This window comes from Triticum urartu, chromosome 2A, assembly GCF_056163025.1.
Source record: "Triticum urartu cultivar PI428250 chromosome 2A, HENAU_Tu73, whole genome shotgun sequence".
NCBI classification, from domain to species: domain Eukaryota; kingdom Viridiplantae; phylum Streptophyta; class Magnoliopsida; order Poales; family Poaceae; genus Triticum; species Triticum urartu.
The window spans coordinates 108022105-108039145 of NC_141874.1; the positions used below are offsets into that span (position 1 = coordinate 108022105).

The 17041-nt window shown below is 44.1% G+C and overlaps 1 protein-coding gene across 1 annotated transcript; it reads left to right on the forward strand.

Annotated features, from left to right (window-relative positions):
* The first annotated feature begins 16323 nt into the window (after positions 1-16323).
* On the forward strand, positions 16324-17041 carry LOC147984125 (uncharacterized). The gene is made up of 3 exons (XM_087539685.1): positions 16324-16386; positions 16478-16648; positions 16757-17041. Exons 1-3 carry the CDS (start codon positions 16366-16368, stop codon positions 17039-17041), a joined length of 477 nt encoding a protein of 158 aa, XP_087395811.1. The 5' UTR covers positions 16324-16365.

Consider the following 17041-nt stretch of genomic DNA (forward strand, 5'->3'; position numbering starts at 1 on the left):
GATCTCCATCGTAGCATCGTTGTCGTCTCGCCAATCTTATGCTTCCACGACTATCGCTACCGCTTAGTGATAAAGTAAAGCATTACAGCGCGATTGCATTGCATACAATAAAGCGACAACCATATGGCTCCTGCCAGTTGCCGATAACTCGGTTACAAAACATGATCATCTCAAACAATAAAATTTAGCATCATGTCTTGACCATATCACATCACAACATGCCCTACAAAAACAAGTTAGACGTCCTCTACTTTGTTGTTGCAAGTTTTACGTGGCTGCTACGGGCTTAGCAAGAATCGTTCTTACCTACGCATCAAAACCACAACGATAGTTTGTCAAGTTGGTGCTGTTTTAACCTTCGCAAGGACCGGGCATAGCCACACTCGGTTCAACTAAAGTTGGAGAAACTGACACCCGCCAGCCACCTGTGTGCAAAGCACGTCGGTAGAACCAGTCTCGCGTAAGCGTACGCGTAATGTCGGTCCGGGCCGCTTCATCCAACAATACCGTCGAACCAAAGTATGACATGCTAGTAAGCAGTATGACTTATATCGCCCACAACTCACTTGTGTTCTACTCGTGCATAACATCAATGCATAAAACCTAGGCTCGGATGCCACTATTGGGTAACATAGTAATTTCAAAAAAAATCCTACGCACACGCAAGATCCTGGTGATGCATAGCAACGAGAGCGGAGAGTGTTGTCTACGTACCCTCGTAGACCGTTCGCGGAAGCGTTATATCAACGCGGTTGATGTAGTCGTACATCTTCACGTCCGACCGATCCAAGTACCGAAAGCACGGCACCTCCGAGTTCTGCACACGTTCGGCTCGATGACGTCCTCGCCTTCTTGATCCAGCAAGAGGGGCGAAGTAGTAGATGAGTTCCGGCAGCACGACGGTGTGGTGATGGTGTTGGTGAAGAACAATCTCCGCAGGGCTTCGCCTAAGCACTACGAAAACTATGACGGAGGATAAACTAGAGGGGACGGGGTTGCCGGCACACGGCTTGGTGTTTCTTGATGTGTCTTTGGTGCTAGCCCTACCCCTCTATTTATATGTTGAGCCCTGGGGTTGAAACATGGAGTAAAAGCCTCCTCAAATTCGGTTTCACCCAAAAGGCAAGAGTCCTTCTCGGACTCCAGGGCTAGACGCCAGGGTTCCCGGCGTCTACCCCCTAGACGCCAGGGTTCCTGGCGTCTAGCCTCTAGTCTCCGCAAAACTTCCTTTTGCACTTTCCAAAAGCCGTGTGGGCTTTCCCCTTTGGCCCAGATAAAGTGTTCTCGTGCCCAAACAGTTTGGGAAACATCCGGAACTCCTTTCGATGAATTCCGGAACCCTTCCGGAGATCAAACACTACTATCCCATATATCAAACTTTATCTCCGGACCATTCCGGAGTTCCTCGTCATGTCCGTGATCTCATCTCGGACTCCGAACAACATTCGGTTATCAACAGACATAACTCATATAGTACTATATCGTCAACGAACGTTAAGCGTGCGGACCCTACGGGTTCGAGAACTATGTAGACATGACTAAGACACCTCTCTGGTCAATAACCAATAGCGGGACCTGGATGCCCATATTGGCTCCTACATATTCTACGAAGATCTTTATCGGTCAGACCGCATAACAACATACGTTGTTCCCTTTGTCATCGGTATGTTACTTGCCCGAGATTCGATCGTCGGTATCTCAATACCTAGTTCAATCTCGTTACTGGCAAGTCTCTTTACTCGTTCCATAATACATCATCCCGCAACTAACTCATTAGTTGCAATGCTTGCAAGGCTTATAGTGATGTGCATTACCGAGTGGGCCCAGAGATACCTCTCCGACAATCGGAGTGACAAATCCTAATCTCGAAATACGCCAACCGAACAAGTACCTTCGGAGACACCTGTAGAGCACCTTTATAATCACCCAGTTACGTTGGGACATTTGGTAGCACACAAAGTGTTCCTCCGGTAAACGGGAGTTGCATAATCTCATAGTCATAGGAACATGTATAAGTCATGAAGAAAGCAATAGCAACAAACTAAACAATCAAGTGCTATGCTAACGGAATGGGTCAAGTCAATCACATCATTCTCCTAATGATGTGATCCCATTAATCAAATGATAACTCATGTCTATGGTTAGGAAACATAACCATCTTTGATCAACGAGCTAGTCAAGTAGAGGCATACTAGTGACACTCTGTTTGTCTATGTATTCACACATGTATTATGTTTCCGGTTAATACAATTCTAGCATGAATAATAAACATTTATCATGATATAAGGAAATAAATAGTAACTTTATTATTGCCTCTAAGGCATATTTCCTTCAAATAGGTTAGTCCCAAATATAATATAAAAGTGGAAAATAAAGCCCAATATAGTCCAAAACAGTAGATAATATAGCATGGAGCAATCAAAAATTATAGATACGTTGGAGACGTATCAGGCATCCCCAAGCTTAATTCCTGCTCGCCCTCGAGTAGGTAAATGATAAAAAGAGAATTTTTGATGTGGAGTGCTACTTGGCATAATTTCAATGCAAATCTTCTTAATTGTGGTATGAATATTCAGATTAGAAAGATTCAAGACAAAAGTTTATATTGGCATAAAAATAATAATACTTCAAGCATACTAACAAAGCAATTATGTCTTCTCAAAATAACATGGCCAAAGAAAGTTATCCCTACAAAATCGTATAGTCTGGCTATGCTCTATCTTCACCACACAAAGTATTTAAATCATGCACAACCCCGATGACAAGCCAAGCAATTGTTTCATACTCTAACTTTTTCAAAACTTTTTCAATCTTCACGCAATACATGAGCGTGAGCCATGGATATAGCACTATAGGTGGAATAGAATGGTGGTTGTGGAGAAGACAAAAAGGAGAAGATGATAGTCTCACATTAACTAGGCGTATCAACGGGCTATGGAGATGCCCATCAATAGATATCAATGTGAGTGAGTAGGGATTGCCATGCAACGGATGCACTAGAGCTATAAGTATATGAAAGTTCAAAAAGAAACTAAGTGGGTGTGCATCCAACTTGCTTGCTCATGAAGACCTAGGGAAATTGAGGAAGCCCATCATTGGAATATACAAGCCAAGTTCTATAATGAAAAATTCCCACTAGTATATGAAAGTGATAACATGAGAGACTCTCTACTATGAAGATCATGGTGCTACTTTGAAGCACAAGTGTGGTAAAAGGATAATAACATTGTCCCTTCTCTCTTTTTCTCTCATCATTATATATATATTTTTTTTGTTTGGGCCTTTTCACTTTTTTTATGGCCTCTTTTTATTTGGGCTTCTTTGGCCTCTTTTATTTATTTATTTTATTTTTCGTCCGGAGTCTCATCCCGACTTATGGGGGAATCATAGTCTCCATCATTCTTTCCTCACTGGGACAATGCTCTAATGATGATGATCATCACACTTTTATTTTTCTTACAACTCAATACTTAGAACAAAATATGACTCTATATGAATGCATCCGGCGGTGTACCGGGATATGCAATATGACAATGATGGAGTGTGTCATGATGAACTAGATGGTGGAAAGTTGCATGGCAATATATCTCGGAATGGCTATGGAAATGCCATAATAGGTAGGTATGGTGGCTGTTTTGAGGAAGGTATATGGTAGGTGTATGATACCGGTGAAAGGTGCGCGGTATTAGAGAGGCTAGCAAAGGTGGAAGGGTGAGAGTGCGTATAATCCATGGACTCAACATTAGTCATAAAGAACTCATATACTTATTGCAAAAATCTAGAAGTTATCAAAGCAAAGTATTACGCGCATGCTCCTATGGGGATAGATTGGTAGGAAAAGACCATCGCTCGTCCCCGACCGCCACTCATAAGGAAGACAATCAATAAATAAATTATGCTCCGACTTCATCACATAACGGTTCACCATACGTGCATGCTACGGGAATCACAAACTTTAGCACAAGTATTCTTTAAATTCACAACTACTCAACTAGCATGACTTTAATATTATCACCTCCATATCTCAAAACAATTATCATGCTTCAATCTTTTCTTAGTATTCAACACACTCAAAAGAAAGTTTCACAAATCTTGAATACCAAGCATATTATTATTAAGCAAATTACCATGCTATTAAGAGACTCTCAAAATAATTTAAGTGAAGCATGAGAGATCAATAGTTTCTTTAAAACAAATCCACCACCGTGCTCTAAAAGATCCAAGTGAAGCACATAGAGCAAAATTATAACACTCAAAAGATATAAGTGAAGCACATAGAGCAAAACTACTTAGCTCAAAAGATATAAGTGAAGCACATAGAGTATTCTATCAAATTTTAATTCATGTATGGCTCTCTCAAAAGGTGTGTACAGAAAGGATGATTGTGTCATACTAAGACACAAAGACACAAATAATACAAGACGCTCCAAGCAAAACACATATCATGTTGGTGAATAAAAATATAGCTCCAAGTAAATTACCGATGGAAGTGGACGAAAGAGGGGATGCCTTCCGGGGCATCCCCAAGCTTTGACTTTTTGGTGTCCTTGGATTATCTTGGAGGGTGCCATGGGCATCCCCAAGCTTAAACTCTTGCCACTCCTTGTTCCATGATCCATCAAAAGAATTCACCCAAAACTTGAAAACTTCACAACACAAAACTCAAAATAGAAAACTCATGAGCTCCGTTAGCGAAAGAAAACAAAAGACCACTTCAAGGTACTGTAATGAACTCATTATTTATCTATATTGGTGTTAAACCTACTGTATTCCAACTTCTCTATGTATTATAAACTATTTTACTAGCCATAGATTCATCAAAATAAGCAATCAACACACGAAAAACAGAATCTGTCAAAAACAGAACAGTCTGTAGTAATCTGTAGCTAGCGCAAGATCTGGAACCCCAAAAATTCTAAAATAAATTTCTGGACGTGAGGAATTTATCTATTAATCATCTTCAAAAAGAATTAACTAAATATCACTCTTAAAATAAAAATGACAGCAGTTCTCGTGAGCGCTAAAGTTTCTGTTTTTTACAGCAAGTTCAACAAGACTTTCCCCATGTCTTCCCAACGGTTCTACTTGGCACAAACACTAATTAAACACAAAAAACACAACCAAAATAGAGGCTAAATAATTTATTTATTACTAAGCATGAGCAAAAAGCAAGGAATAAAAATAAAATTGGGTTGCCTCCCAACAAGCGCTATCGTTTAACGCCCCTAGTTAGGCATAAAAGCGAGGATAGATCTAGGTATTGCCATCTTTGGTAGGCAATCCATAGGTGGCTCTCATGATAGTTTCATATGGTAATTTTATTTTCTTTCTTGGAAATTGTTCCATGCCCTTTTTTAATGGAAATTGAAACCTAATATTCCCTTCCTTCATATCAATAATAGCACCAACCGTTCTAAGAAAAGGTCTACCAAGAATAATAGGGCAAGAAGGATCGCAATCTATATCAAGAACAATGAAATCTACGGGCACATAATTCCTATTTGCAACAATAAGAACATCATTAATTCTTCCCATAGGTTTCTTAATAGTGGAATCCGCAAGATGCAAGTTTAGAGAGCAATCATCAAAATTACGGAAATCTAGCAAATCACACAAAGTCTTGGGAATAGTAGAGACACTAGCACCCAAATCACACAAAGCATAAAACTCATGATCTTTAATTTTAATTTTAATAGTTGGTTCCCACTCATCATTGAGTTTTCTAGGGATAGAAACTTTCAACTCAAGCTTTTCTTCATAAGATTGCATCAAGGCATCAACAATATGTTCGGTGAAGACTTTATTTTGACTATAATCATGTGGAGAATTTAGCACAGATTGCAACAAGGAAATACAATCAATTAAAGAGCAACTTTCATAATTAAATTCCTTGAAATCCAATATAGTGGGTTTAGCAACATCTAGATTTTTATTTCTTTCAATCCCACTTTCGTCAATTTCATCATTAAGATCTAAATACTCCGAATTTTTAGAACGCCTTCTAGGTAAAGGAAGATCATATTCAGTTTCATCAAGATTAATATTGCAAAATAAATATTTAATAGGGGACACATCAATAACTTTTAGATCTTCATCTTGATTTTCATAGGTATTGGAGGAACACGCTTTAATAAATGCATCTTTGGAAGCACGCATCCTAGCGGTTCTTTCTTTGCACTCATCAATGGAAATTCTCATGGCTTTGAGAGACCCATTGATATCATGCTTAGGAGGAATAGATCTAAGCTTTAAAGAATCAACCTCAAGAGAAATTCTATCAACGTTTCTAGCCAAATTATCAACTTTAAGCAATTTCTCCTCAAGCAAAGCATTAAAATTCTTTTGTGAATTCATAAACGCTTTAACACTATTCTCAAATTCAGAGGGCATCTTATTATAATTTCCATAAGAGTTGTTGTAGGAATTACCATAATTATTAGAAGGATTACTAGGATATGGCCTAGGATTAAAATTCCCTCTATAAGCGTTGTTACCAAAGTTATTCCTACCAACAAAATTCACATCCATAGATTCATTGTTATTCTCAATCAAAGTAGAAAAAGGCATATCATTAGGATCAGAAGAAACACTCTTGGTAGCAAATAATTTCATAAGTTCATCCATCTTTCCACTCAACACATTGATTTCTTCTATCGCATGCACTTTTTTATTAGAAGATCTTTCAGTATGCCATTGAGAATAATTAACCATAATATTATCTAGGAGTTTAGTAGCATCTCCTAAAGTGATTTCCATAAAAGTGCCTCCCGCGGCCGAATCTAAAAGATTTCTAGAAGCAAAATTCAATCCAGCATAAAATTTTTGTATAATCATCCACAAATTCAAACCATGAGTAGGGCAATTACGTATCATTAATTTCATTCTCTCCCAAGCTTGTGCAACATGTTCATGGTCAAGTTATTTATAGTTCATAATATCGTTTCTAAGAGAGATGATCTTAACGGGAGGAAAATACTTAGAGATAAACGCATCTTTGCACTTGTTCCATGAACCAATACTATTCTTAGGCAAAGAAGAAAACCAAGCTTTTGCACGATCTCTAAGCGAAAAAGGAAATAGCTTCAATTTAACGACATCATTATTGACATCTTTTTTCTTTTGCATATCACATAAATCAACGAAGCTATTCATATGAGTAGCGGCATCTTCACTAGGAAGGCCGGCGAATTGATCTTTCATAACAAGATTCAACAAAGCAGTATTAATTTCACAAGATTCAACATCGGTAAGAGGAGCAATCGGAGTGCTAAGAAAATCATTATTATTGGTATTGGTGAAGTCACACAATTTGGTAGTATCTTGAGCCATCGCGACAAGCAAGCAATCTAACACACGAGCAAACAAAAGCAACAAGCAAAAAGAGGCAAATAGAGAGGAAGGATAGAGAGAGACAAAGAGAGAGGGCGAATAAAACGGCAAGGGTGAATTGGGGGGAGAGGAAAACTAGAGGCAAATGGCAAATAAAGTAATGCGAGAGATAGGGATTGTGATGGGTACTTGGTATGTTGACTTTTTGCGTAGACTCCCTGGCAACGGCGCCAGAAATCCTTCTTGCTACGTCTTGAGCTTGCGTTGGTTTTCCCCGAAGAGGAAGGGGTGATGCAGCAGAGTAGCGTAAGTATTTCCCTCAGTTTTTGAGAACCAAGGTTTCAATCCAGTAGGAGCCCACACTCAAGTCCCTCGTACCTGCACAAAGCGATAGCTACTCGCAACCAACGCGATTAGGGGTTGTCAATCCCTTCAGGTCACTTACGAGAGTGAGATCTGATAGATATATTATTTTTGGTATTTTTGGTATAAAGATGCAAAGTAAAAAGTAAAAGCAAAGTAAAAAAGCAAAGCAAGATTAAAGTGATGGAGATTGATATGATGAGAATAGACCCGGGGGCCGTAGGTTTCACTAGTGGCTTCTCTCAAGAGCATAAGTATTCTACGGTGGGTGAACAAATTACTGTTGAGCAATTGACAGAATGGAGCATAGTTATGAGAATATCTAGGCATGATCATGTATATAGGCATCATGTCCGTGACAAGTAGATCGAAACGATTCTGCATCTACTATTATTACTCCACTCATCGACCGCTATCCAGCATGCATCTAGAGTATTAAGTTAAAAACAGAGTAACGCCTTAAGCAAGATGACATGATGTAGAGAGATAAATTCATGCAATATGAAATAAACCCCATCTTGTTATCCTCGATGGCAACGATACAATACGTGCCTTGCTGCCCCTTCTGTCACTGGGTAAGGACACCGCAAGATCGAACCCAAAGCTAAGAACTTCTCCCATGGCAAGAACTACCAATCTAGTTGGCCAAACCAAATGGATAATTCGAAGAGACTTGCAAAGATAACCAATCATACATAAAAGAATTCAGAGAAGATTCAAATATTATTCATAGATAGAATTGATCATAAACCCACAATTCATCGGTCTCAACAAACACACCGCAAAAATAAGATTACATCGAATAGATCTCCACAAGAGAGGAGGAGAACTTTGTATTGAGATTCAAAGAGAGAGAAAAAGCCATCTAGCTACTAACTATGGACCCGAAGATCTGAGGTAAACTACTCACACTTCATCTGAGGGGCTAGGATGATGTAGAAGCCCTCCGTGATGACGGCCCTCTTCCGGCGGAGCTCCGGAACAGGCCCCAAGATGGGATCTCGTGGAGACAGAAAGTTGCGGCGGTGGAATTAGGTTTTTGGCTCCTCATATGATCGTTTGGGGGTACGTGTGTATATATAGGAGGAAGAAGTACGCCGGAGGAGCAACGAGGGGCCCACGAGGCAGGGGGCGCGCCCTAGGGGGGGCGCGCCCCCACCCTCGTGCCGCCTATTTTGTTCCTTGGAGCAGGGTCCAAGTCTCCTGGATCACGTTCGGTGAGAAAATCACGTTCCCGAAGATTTTATTCCGTTTGGACTCCGTTTGATATTCCGTTTCTTCGAAACACTGAAATAGGCAAAAAACAGCAATTCTGGGCTGGGCCTCCGGTTAATAGGTTATTCCCAAAAATAATATAAAAGTGGAAAATAAAGCCCAATATAGTTCAAAACAGTAGATAATATAGCATGGAGCAATCAAAAAATTTAGATACGTTGGAGACGTATCAATTTGTATGTGCCAAACTCTAAACCTTCAAATAATCATCTTGTTCTGTATGCTCGAATAGCTCATGTATCAACTAGGGTTGTCTGTATCTTCCATGTTAGGCAGGTTATTCTCAAGAGGAGTGGACTCCGCTCCTCACTTACGAGAAAATGGCTGGTCACCGGGATGCCCAGTCCCATGCTTTATGAAAACTAAATCAAAATAATTGCAAAACAAAACTCCCCCTGGGACCTGATGTATGTTGGAGGCACTCGTTGTTTCGAGCAAGCCATGGATTGATGTTTGTTGGTGGAGGGGGAGTATAAACTTTACCATTCTGTTTGGGAACCGCCTATAATGTGTGTAGCATGGAAGATATCGCCATCTCTTGGTTGTTATGTTGACAATGAAAGTATACCGCTCAAAATGTTATTCACCTCTATTTCAAAACCGAGCTCTGGCACCTCTACAAATCCCTACTTCCCTCTGCGAAGGGCCTATCTATTTACTTTTATGCTGAGTCATCATCCTCTTATTAAAAAGCACTAGCTGGAGAGCACCGCTGTCATTTGCATTCATTACTCTTAATTTATATTGGGTGTGACTATGATTGGATCTCTTTTACCATGAATTACAATGTCTAGTCAGTCCTTGATCTTTAAAGGTGCTCTGCATTTATGTTTTGCGGTCTCAGAAAGGGCTAGCGAGATACCATCTTATTATATCGTATTATGATTGTTTTGAGAAAGTGTTGTCATCCGAGATTTATTATTATGGCTTGCTAGTTGATTATGCTATTGATATGGGTAATCATGAGACCTGAGAATTATTGCAAATGTGGTTAGTTATAATCTTAGCTGAAAACTTGAATGCTAGCTTGACATATTTACAACAACAAGAGCAAACAGAGTTTGTAAAAGTTTTTCTTTATTTCTTTCAGTTTGTCAACTGAATTGCTTGAGGACAAGCAAGGGTTTAAGCTTGGGGATTTGATACGTCTTCGTCGTATCTACTTTTCCAAACACTTTTGCACTTGTTTTGGACTCTAACTTGTATGATTTGAATGGAACTAACCCGGACTGAAGCTAATTTCAGCAGAATTGCCATGATATTGTTTTATGTGCAGAAAACAAAAGTTCTCGGAATGACCCGAAACTCCACGGAATATCTTACAATAAATAATAAAAAATCCTCGCCAAAGATGAAGACCAGGGGGCCCACACCCTTGCCACGAGGGTGGGGGACGCCCCCCCCCCCCTAGGGCGCGCCCTCCTACCTCATGGGCCCCCTGGAGACCTCCCGACTCCAACTCCAACTCTATATAACTGCTTTCGGGGAGAAAAAAATAAGAGAGAAGATTTCATTGCGTTTTACGATACGGAGCCACCGCCAAGCCCTAAAACCTCTCAGGAGGGCTGATCTGGAGTCCGTTCGGGGCTCTAGAGAGGGGGATTCGTCGTCGTCATCATCAACCATCCTACATCACCAATTTCATGATGCTCACCGCCGTGCGTGAGTAATTCCATCGTAGGCTTGCTGGACGGTGATGAGTTGGATGAGATTTATCATGTAATCGAGTTAGTTTTGTTAGGGTTTGATCCCTAGTATCCACTATGTTCTGAGATTGATGTTGCTATGACTTCGCTATGCTTAATGCTTGTCACTAGGGCCCGAGTGCCATGATTTCAGATCTGAACCTATTATGTTTTCATCAATATATGAGAGTTCTTGATCCTATCTTGCAAGTCTATAGTCACCTATTATGTGTTATGATCCGTTATCCCCGAAGTGACAATAATCGGGATACTTACCAGTGATGACCGTAGTTTGAGGAGTTCATGTATTCACTATGTGCTAATGCTTTTTCCAATTCTCTATTAAAAGGAGGCCTTAATATCCCTTAGTTTCCATTAGGACCCCGCTGCCACAGGAGGGTAGGACAAAAGATGTCATGCAAGTTCTTTTCCATAAACACGTATGACTATATTCGGAATACATGCCTACATTACATTGATGAATTGGTTCTGTGTCACCCTATGTTATGACTGTTACATGATGTACCGCATCCGGCATAATTATCCATCATTGATCCGATGCCTACGAGCTTTCCATATACTGGTTTACGCTTATTTACTTTCCCGTTGCTATTGTTACAATCACTACAAAATACCAAAAACATTACTTTGCTTTCGTTACTCTTTTGTTACCGTTACCATCACTATCATATTACTCTGCTACTAAACACTTTGCTGCAGATACTAAGTTTCCAGGTGTGGTTGAATTGACAACTCAGCTGCTAATACTTCAGAATATTCTTTGGCTCCCCTTGTGTCGAATCAATAAATTTGGGTTGAATACTCTACCCTCGAAAGCTGTTGCGATCCCCTATACTTGTGAGTTATCACATACGCGGCCGATGAGCAGACCTAGCAACCTCCATTAAAAAGGAAGTTGCGTTACGCGGTCCAACCCGGTGCGTGCCGCTCAATCACTGACGTCAAGAAGTCTTCAGCTGATACCACGACGTCAAGTGCCCATAATTGTTCCTGCGTAGTTGGCTAGTGCGTATAGGCTAGTGGCCAGACTTAGATCAAATACCAATATCTCGTTAAGCGTGTTATTTAGAAGTAACCACGGACGCCGACCAGGGCCAGGCCCACCTCTCACTTAGGTGGTCTCAACCTGCCCCGTTGCTCCGCCACAAAGTAACAGTCGATCGGGGGCCGTCGGGAACTCGGGCCCACCACTACCTGGATGGAGCCACCTGTCCTTTCAGCCCCCACATTGGAATCACATGCGGGTACTCTATGTGCCGACCCGACTTTAGTCACCACCTGTATAGTATGTATGTATATATGTATATACCCGTGATCACCTCCCGAGTGATCACGCTCCGATAGTATAGCATGGCAGACAAACAAGAATGTAGGGCCACTGATGGAATACTAGCATCCTATACTAAGCATTTAGGATTGCAGGTAAGGGTAACAACTGTAGCAACAATAACAGGCTATGCAGCAGAATAGGATTAACCGAAAGCAGTAACATGCTACATTACTCTAATGCAAGCAGTAGAGAGAAGGAAGAGGCAATATCTGGTGATCAAGAGGGGCTCGCCTAGTTGCTCTGGCATGGAGGGGTCGTCAACACCGTAGTCATACAGGGTAGTAGCGGCGTCCGTCTCGTAGTCTACCGGAGAGAAGAGGAGGAAGAAACAATGAATACAATGCAAACATATGCATATCGATGCATGGCATGACACTAAGCGGTGTTAGGTGTGCCCTAACGCGGTAGTAGGTGATACCGGCAAAGGGGGAGAACATCCAGGAAAGTATTCCCAGTGTTTCGCGTTTTCGGACAGATGAAATGGAGGTGGATTGTTGCACGTTCGCTATGCTAGGGGCGTGTGGCGCATGAACGGATTGGGTATTCGGATTCATCTCGTCATTGTGAGCAACTTTCTTGTTCAAAGTATTTTCATCTAAGTTATGGTTTATTTTATATGATTTTTCAAAGTTTTATTCATTTTTCAAATTATTATTAATTGAAAATTAAATAGCAATTTGCTACGAGTACACAATGAAGTGTACCCAGCAGAGTTGTTAGAGGCTGACAGTGGCCCCTGTTGACTACAGTCAGCTGTTGACTGGTCAAACTGACCAAGGGGGGTCCACCTATAATAGTCAAAGTTATTTAACTAGGTTTAATTTAAACTAGAAGGGTTTATTAGTGGGGGTGGGCCCCATCTGATAGTGACTAACTAATTAACAGTTTAAGTTTTAATTATAAAACCAGTTTAATTAAGCACGGGGGCCCATATGTCATTGGGTGCAACGCTAACCAGGGTTATATACGAAGTGGGTTAATTAAAAGGTTCGGACCCACCTGTCAGGATTTCACTAGGTTTGTTTAATTAATCCCATGTTAATTTGGACGTGGGTCCCATTTGTCATTTACACATGGGTGGTAGTTTAGAGGCCAGCTTAGCGGCTAATCCCGCGGGGTCCACCTGTTAGTGGCCCATGGGACGGTTCGAACGGTCGACCGGGCCGGTGAGGCAAAACACGGTGACGCCATGCAGGAGCTCGCCGGAATCGCCCCTCTGGCCAGGAACGGGCATGTGGTTGGGCGCGTCCGATAGCGTGGGAGGCGTCGCGTCAGACGATGGTCATGACAAGTCGTCGGGGGAGGCCGAGAACACTGCCTACGCTCACAGCAGGCGGCGGCCGGAGTTTGACCCCGCGGCAAACGGTGCAAGGACAGCCTAATCGAGCAAGGGGAGGGGAGAACGGACGGCGGCTCACAGTGGAGCTGAAGGGATGGCAGTGGGCTCGACGGGGATCGGAGAGGCGGCCGAGGTTGAAGAAGAGACGACGGCGGCGACTTGGTGAAGCTCCTGCTTGCTGGCATTGGCGTGGAGTCGAGGGGCAACCCCTTGAAGCGCCGGCCTGCTCAGGGAGGCCGGTGGCCATGGGGTTCACGGCGGCCCGGCGTCGGGCACGGTCGGACGGTTGCGGGGAGAGGGAGCGATGCGAGGTCGGCGAAGGCAGAGGCCGGCGCCGGGGCCAAGGGGACGGGAAAAGCTAGCATCGGGGCATGGCAGCGGTGCGGCTTGGCGGAGGCAGGAGCGAACGGAGGGAGGAGAGGGTGTGAGGAGGGTTCAGGCACGAGGCGTCTCGCCTCTGTGCGTGTGGCGGCGCGAGGGATGGTGAGGGGAGCAAGAGGAGTGGGGTGAGTGGGGTGACGGGAGGAGGGGTTAGGGTTTGGGGTACGAGGCCATATAGGCCAGGGGAGGTTAGGTGGGCTAGTTGGGCTGGCCAGCTGGGCCGGAGCCCTGTGAGGGGGGGTTCCCTTTCCTTTTGTTGTTTGTTTTGTTTTCTTTTACTTTTTCTTATTTTTATTTTTTTGTTTTCTTTTAGTTCCTAATTATTTTGGTTTTTATAAAATACTAAAGTGGCACCTAAATTGATGTTACAAATTATGTCACAACCACAAAAAGTTTCATCCCAAAATAATATATTTTAGTATTTTACAAAATATAAAAGGCATTTAATTAATGGTTTTAGCTACTAATTTAATTAGTTTAGTGCATTTAAACATTTTATAAAGACTTGGTTTCTCCACCAATATATCTTGTGAATTATTTGTCACAATAAGGACATTTTAATTTTGACTTTTGAAAACTTTAATTGTTTGACTTGTTTTTGAATTTGCATTTTGAATCGGCTTTGAACTAACGCGAGATTACCAACAGTAACGGAGGTGACGTGGCATTATTAGCAGAGGTTCACTGTAGCTTAATTACCCAGGCATCACAACCGTGCACAAACCGCGGTTGGAGAAGCCCGGCATCAGCCCCCGGGCCAGGGTCAGCGCCACCACCGTAGGGGCACCTACGCCTCAAGTCCCCTCCTATCCAGGTGGACTGGAGGGGACATGGCCCAGTGGCTACCGATGGCCATGGTCGAGCAATCAACTCAGACGACACCACACCCGAGGCCTACGGCACAGATCCAACTGCCGGCACAATGCTGTCCCGACCACAATCGCCACGGTCCTTCATCAACGCCATAACGAAAAGACGCCCCCAATCGAACCACAAGCTCCTACCTTGACCGGAGCGGAGGCGGCCCAGAGCCGTGCACCGACTCCAGGGCGACCGAACGCCGGACGCCGCGCGAGGAGGGACGAGCCCCGGGCAGGAGGACTGCGTCAAACTCCCGCTTCGGAGGCCAATCTGTGTTGCCGTCCAACTACCAACCAACGCACCTGGGGGGAGGGGGGCATATGCCGCCCCATCAGATCTAGGCATCCCGGATCCAGATGGGAGGCCGCCAAGGCAGTCCGGCTGCCGAGCAGCCGCATCCATGGTGCCAGCCCCGCGCCCCCTCGGCTCTCCACGCATCGTCCCGCCGCCGCCTCCTGAGGCCAAGGCGTCCACTGTCCACCCGCTGACCTGCCTCCACCCGCCGTGAGAAGAGCCACCGGCTACTTTGCTGCCAGCAGCCGTCGTCCGACACCCAGAAAGCGCCAGGCCGCACCGCCCACAACCCGTGCCGCAGAAGCACACCACGCGCCAGATCCACGCCTCCAGAGCTCGCTCGCACGATCCGCCACCGTCCACACCGCCCGACATGCTGCCACCAGCCAATGGCCTCCAACGCGCCCCAGCCGGAGAGGAGGCCCGCGTCGCACCTCTGCTTACGGAGGATTGAGAGGGCCCCGCCGCCGCCGGCCCGGGCGAGCATTGACTGGCTAGACCCTCTAGCGGCGGCGGGAGAGGAGGAGGGAGGGTGGGGAGCTTGGCGGCGGCCGCCTAGGGTCCCCTCCCCGCCGCTGCGCGGCGGCGGCGCGGGAGGGAGAGGGAGGGAGGGTCGAGGATCTTTGTTTGCTTCTGCTTCACAGTCCAGAATTAACGGACCCTCGCTTCCTTCAACCGTCGTGTAGATTTCCTAGTAAGGAATTTTTGTTCCTCCTCACTCAGTGTCTCCACACCCATGTGATCCAGTGTCCATGTCTTGATCTCTGGTTCACACTAAATTGTTATTTGGCCCCTTATATTCTCAATCCTTGGACAAGGTTGGCATGTCAGCAGCAATACTATATCGAAAAAGGAAAAAGTGATGCCGAGACATACTCGTACAGTTAAAATTTGATTAGCTTTTATATACTCTGGAATGAAAGAAAGAATCGACATACGTTACTTTGAGAGTTAATACCACTATTGGTACATAAACTTGTAGGGGTGGGAATAGTTTCATACAAAAACTAAAAAACCCCACAAAACTAGTCCTCCAACTTGACTGCTGTAACAAATTCATACAAAGCAGCTGTGGACGCGACATTTGGCATGCCACGCTGGATTTTGGCACACGCCTTACTTTTACAAAAGCCCCCTCGCACTCTCTGTATTTTACAAAAAGCCCCCTCGCCCTCTCTCTTTGCATCGATTCCCCATTCGTAAATCCCTAGCTCCTCCCCTTTGCCATCGCCCTCTCCGCCGCCAGCCGTCTCCGCCTTCCCCTCCGCCGCCAGCCGTCTCCACCGCCCCGTCGGCCGCCCTCTCCGCCGGCAACCGTCTCCGCCACCCTGTCGAGATGAGCGGGAAGCAGCAGGCAGGACGCCGTGGAGCAGGGGCGTCGTCGTCCTCAAGCCACCCTCTCACGCTCAATGGATGTGACCTCGCCGGTGCCGACATGAACGAAGGACGGTGAGCCTTGGGCGAAAATCACCGGAGAGGTGCGCTACATGGATGTCGATTTTTGCAAGGTGCGTGTCCCCCTTCCCCTCGCCGATTTGCTTCGGATGCCCATGAATTTGAGCTTCCTGATGCTAACATTTGATTTAACGGCCATGGTAGGGGACTGAAAACCTACCCGAATTTGACTGGGGTATACCTCTTTCCTCTCCTGATGTTGCTTTCAATGGCATTGACAAAAGTGACCATTGTTGCCACTTACTGAACCCTACGAGAAGAGTTTGCTCTGATGGATATGACTATGGTCATAGATTTCTTGTTTGTCCTCGTGAGGTTAGTCAAGTGCCCAACTTTTGTTTACAAAAGTGTGTTGTTTATCTGTAGTTGTTAGAGGTTGATGTGACCAAATTGTTGTACTGAACAAATTGGTTTGTTTTGCAGGGTTATGATACATGTGCTTATCTGAAGTGGGTGGACAAGGAATGGCAGGGGAGACCTAGGCAGGTGATTGGCAAACTTGCTGAAGAGAATGTGGCTCTTCAGAAATTTGTGTTTGACAAGGATGCTGAAATTATGAGGCTAAAGGAAGAAAGGAAGGCCATGATCATGAAGTACAAGAAGGAGATCAGAACTAGGGATAGGAGGGAAATTTGGTTAGCCTGTTTGGTCTGCTGCTCTGCACTGTTGTATGGTGTTGTAGCACTAGTGATAAGAGGTTTTGTGTAG

Bases quoted from the DNA above. Each gene is read 5' to 3' on its own strand.
- LOC147984125 (XM_087539685.1), top strand. From the start codon at position 16,366: ATGGATGTCGATTTTTGCAAG. The intron at 16,387-16,477 runs GTGCGTGTCCCC...CGGCCATGGTAG, and splicing joins TGGATGTCGATTTTTGCAAG to GGGACTGAAAACCTACCCGA. The intron at 16,649-16,756 runs GTTAGTCAAGTG...TTTGTTTTGCAG, and splicing joins TTCTTGTTTGTCCTCGTGAG to GGTTATGATACATGTGCTTA.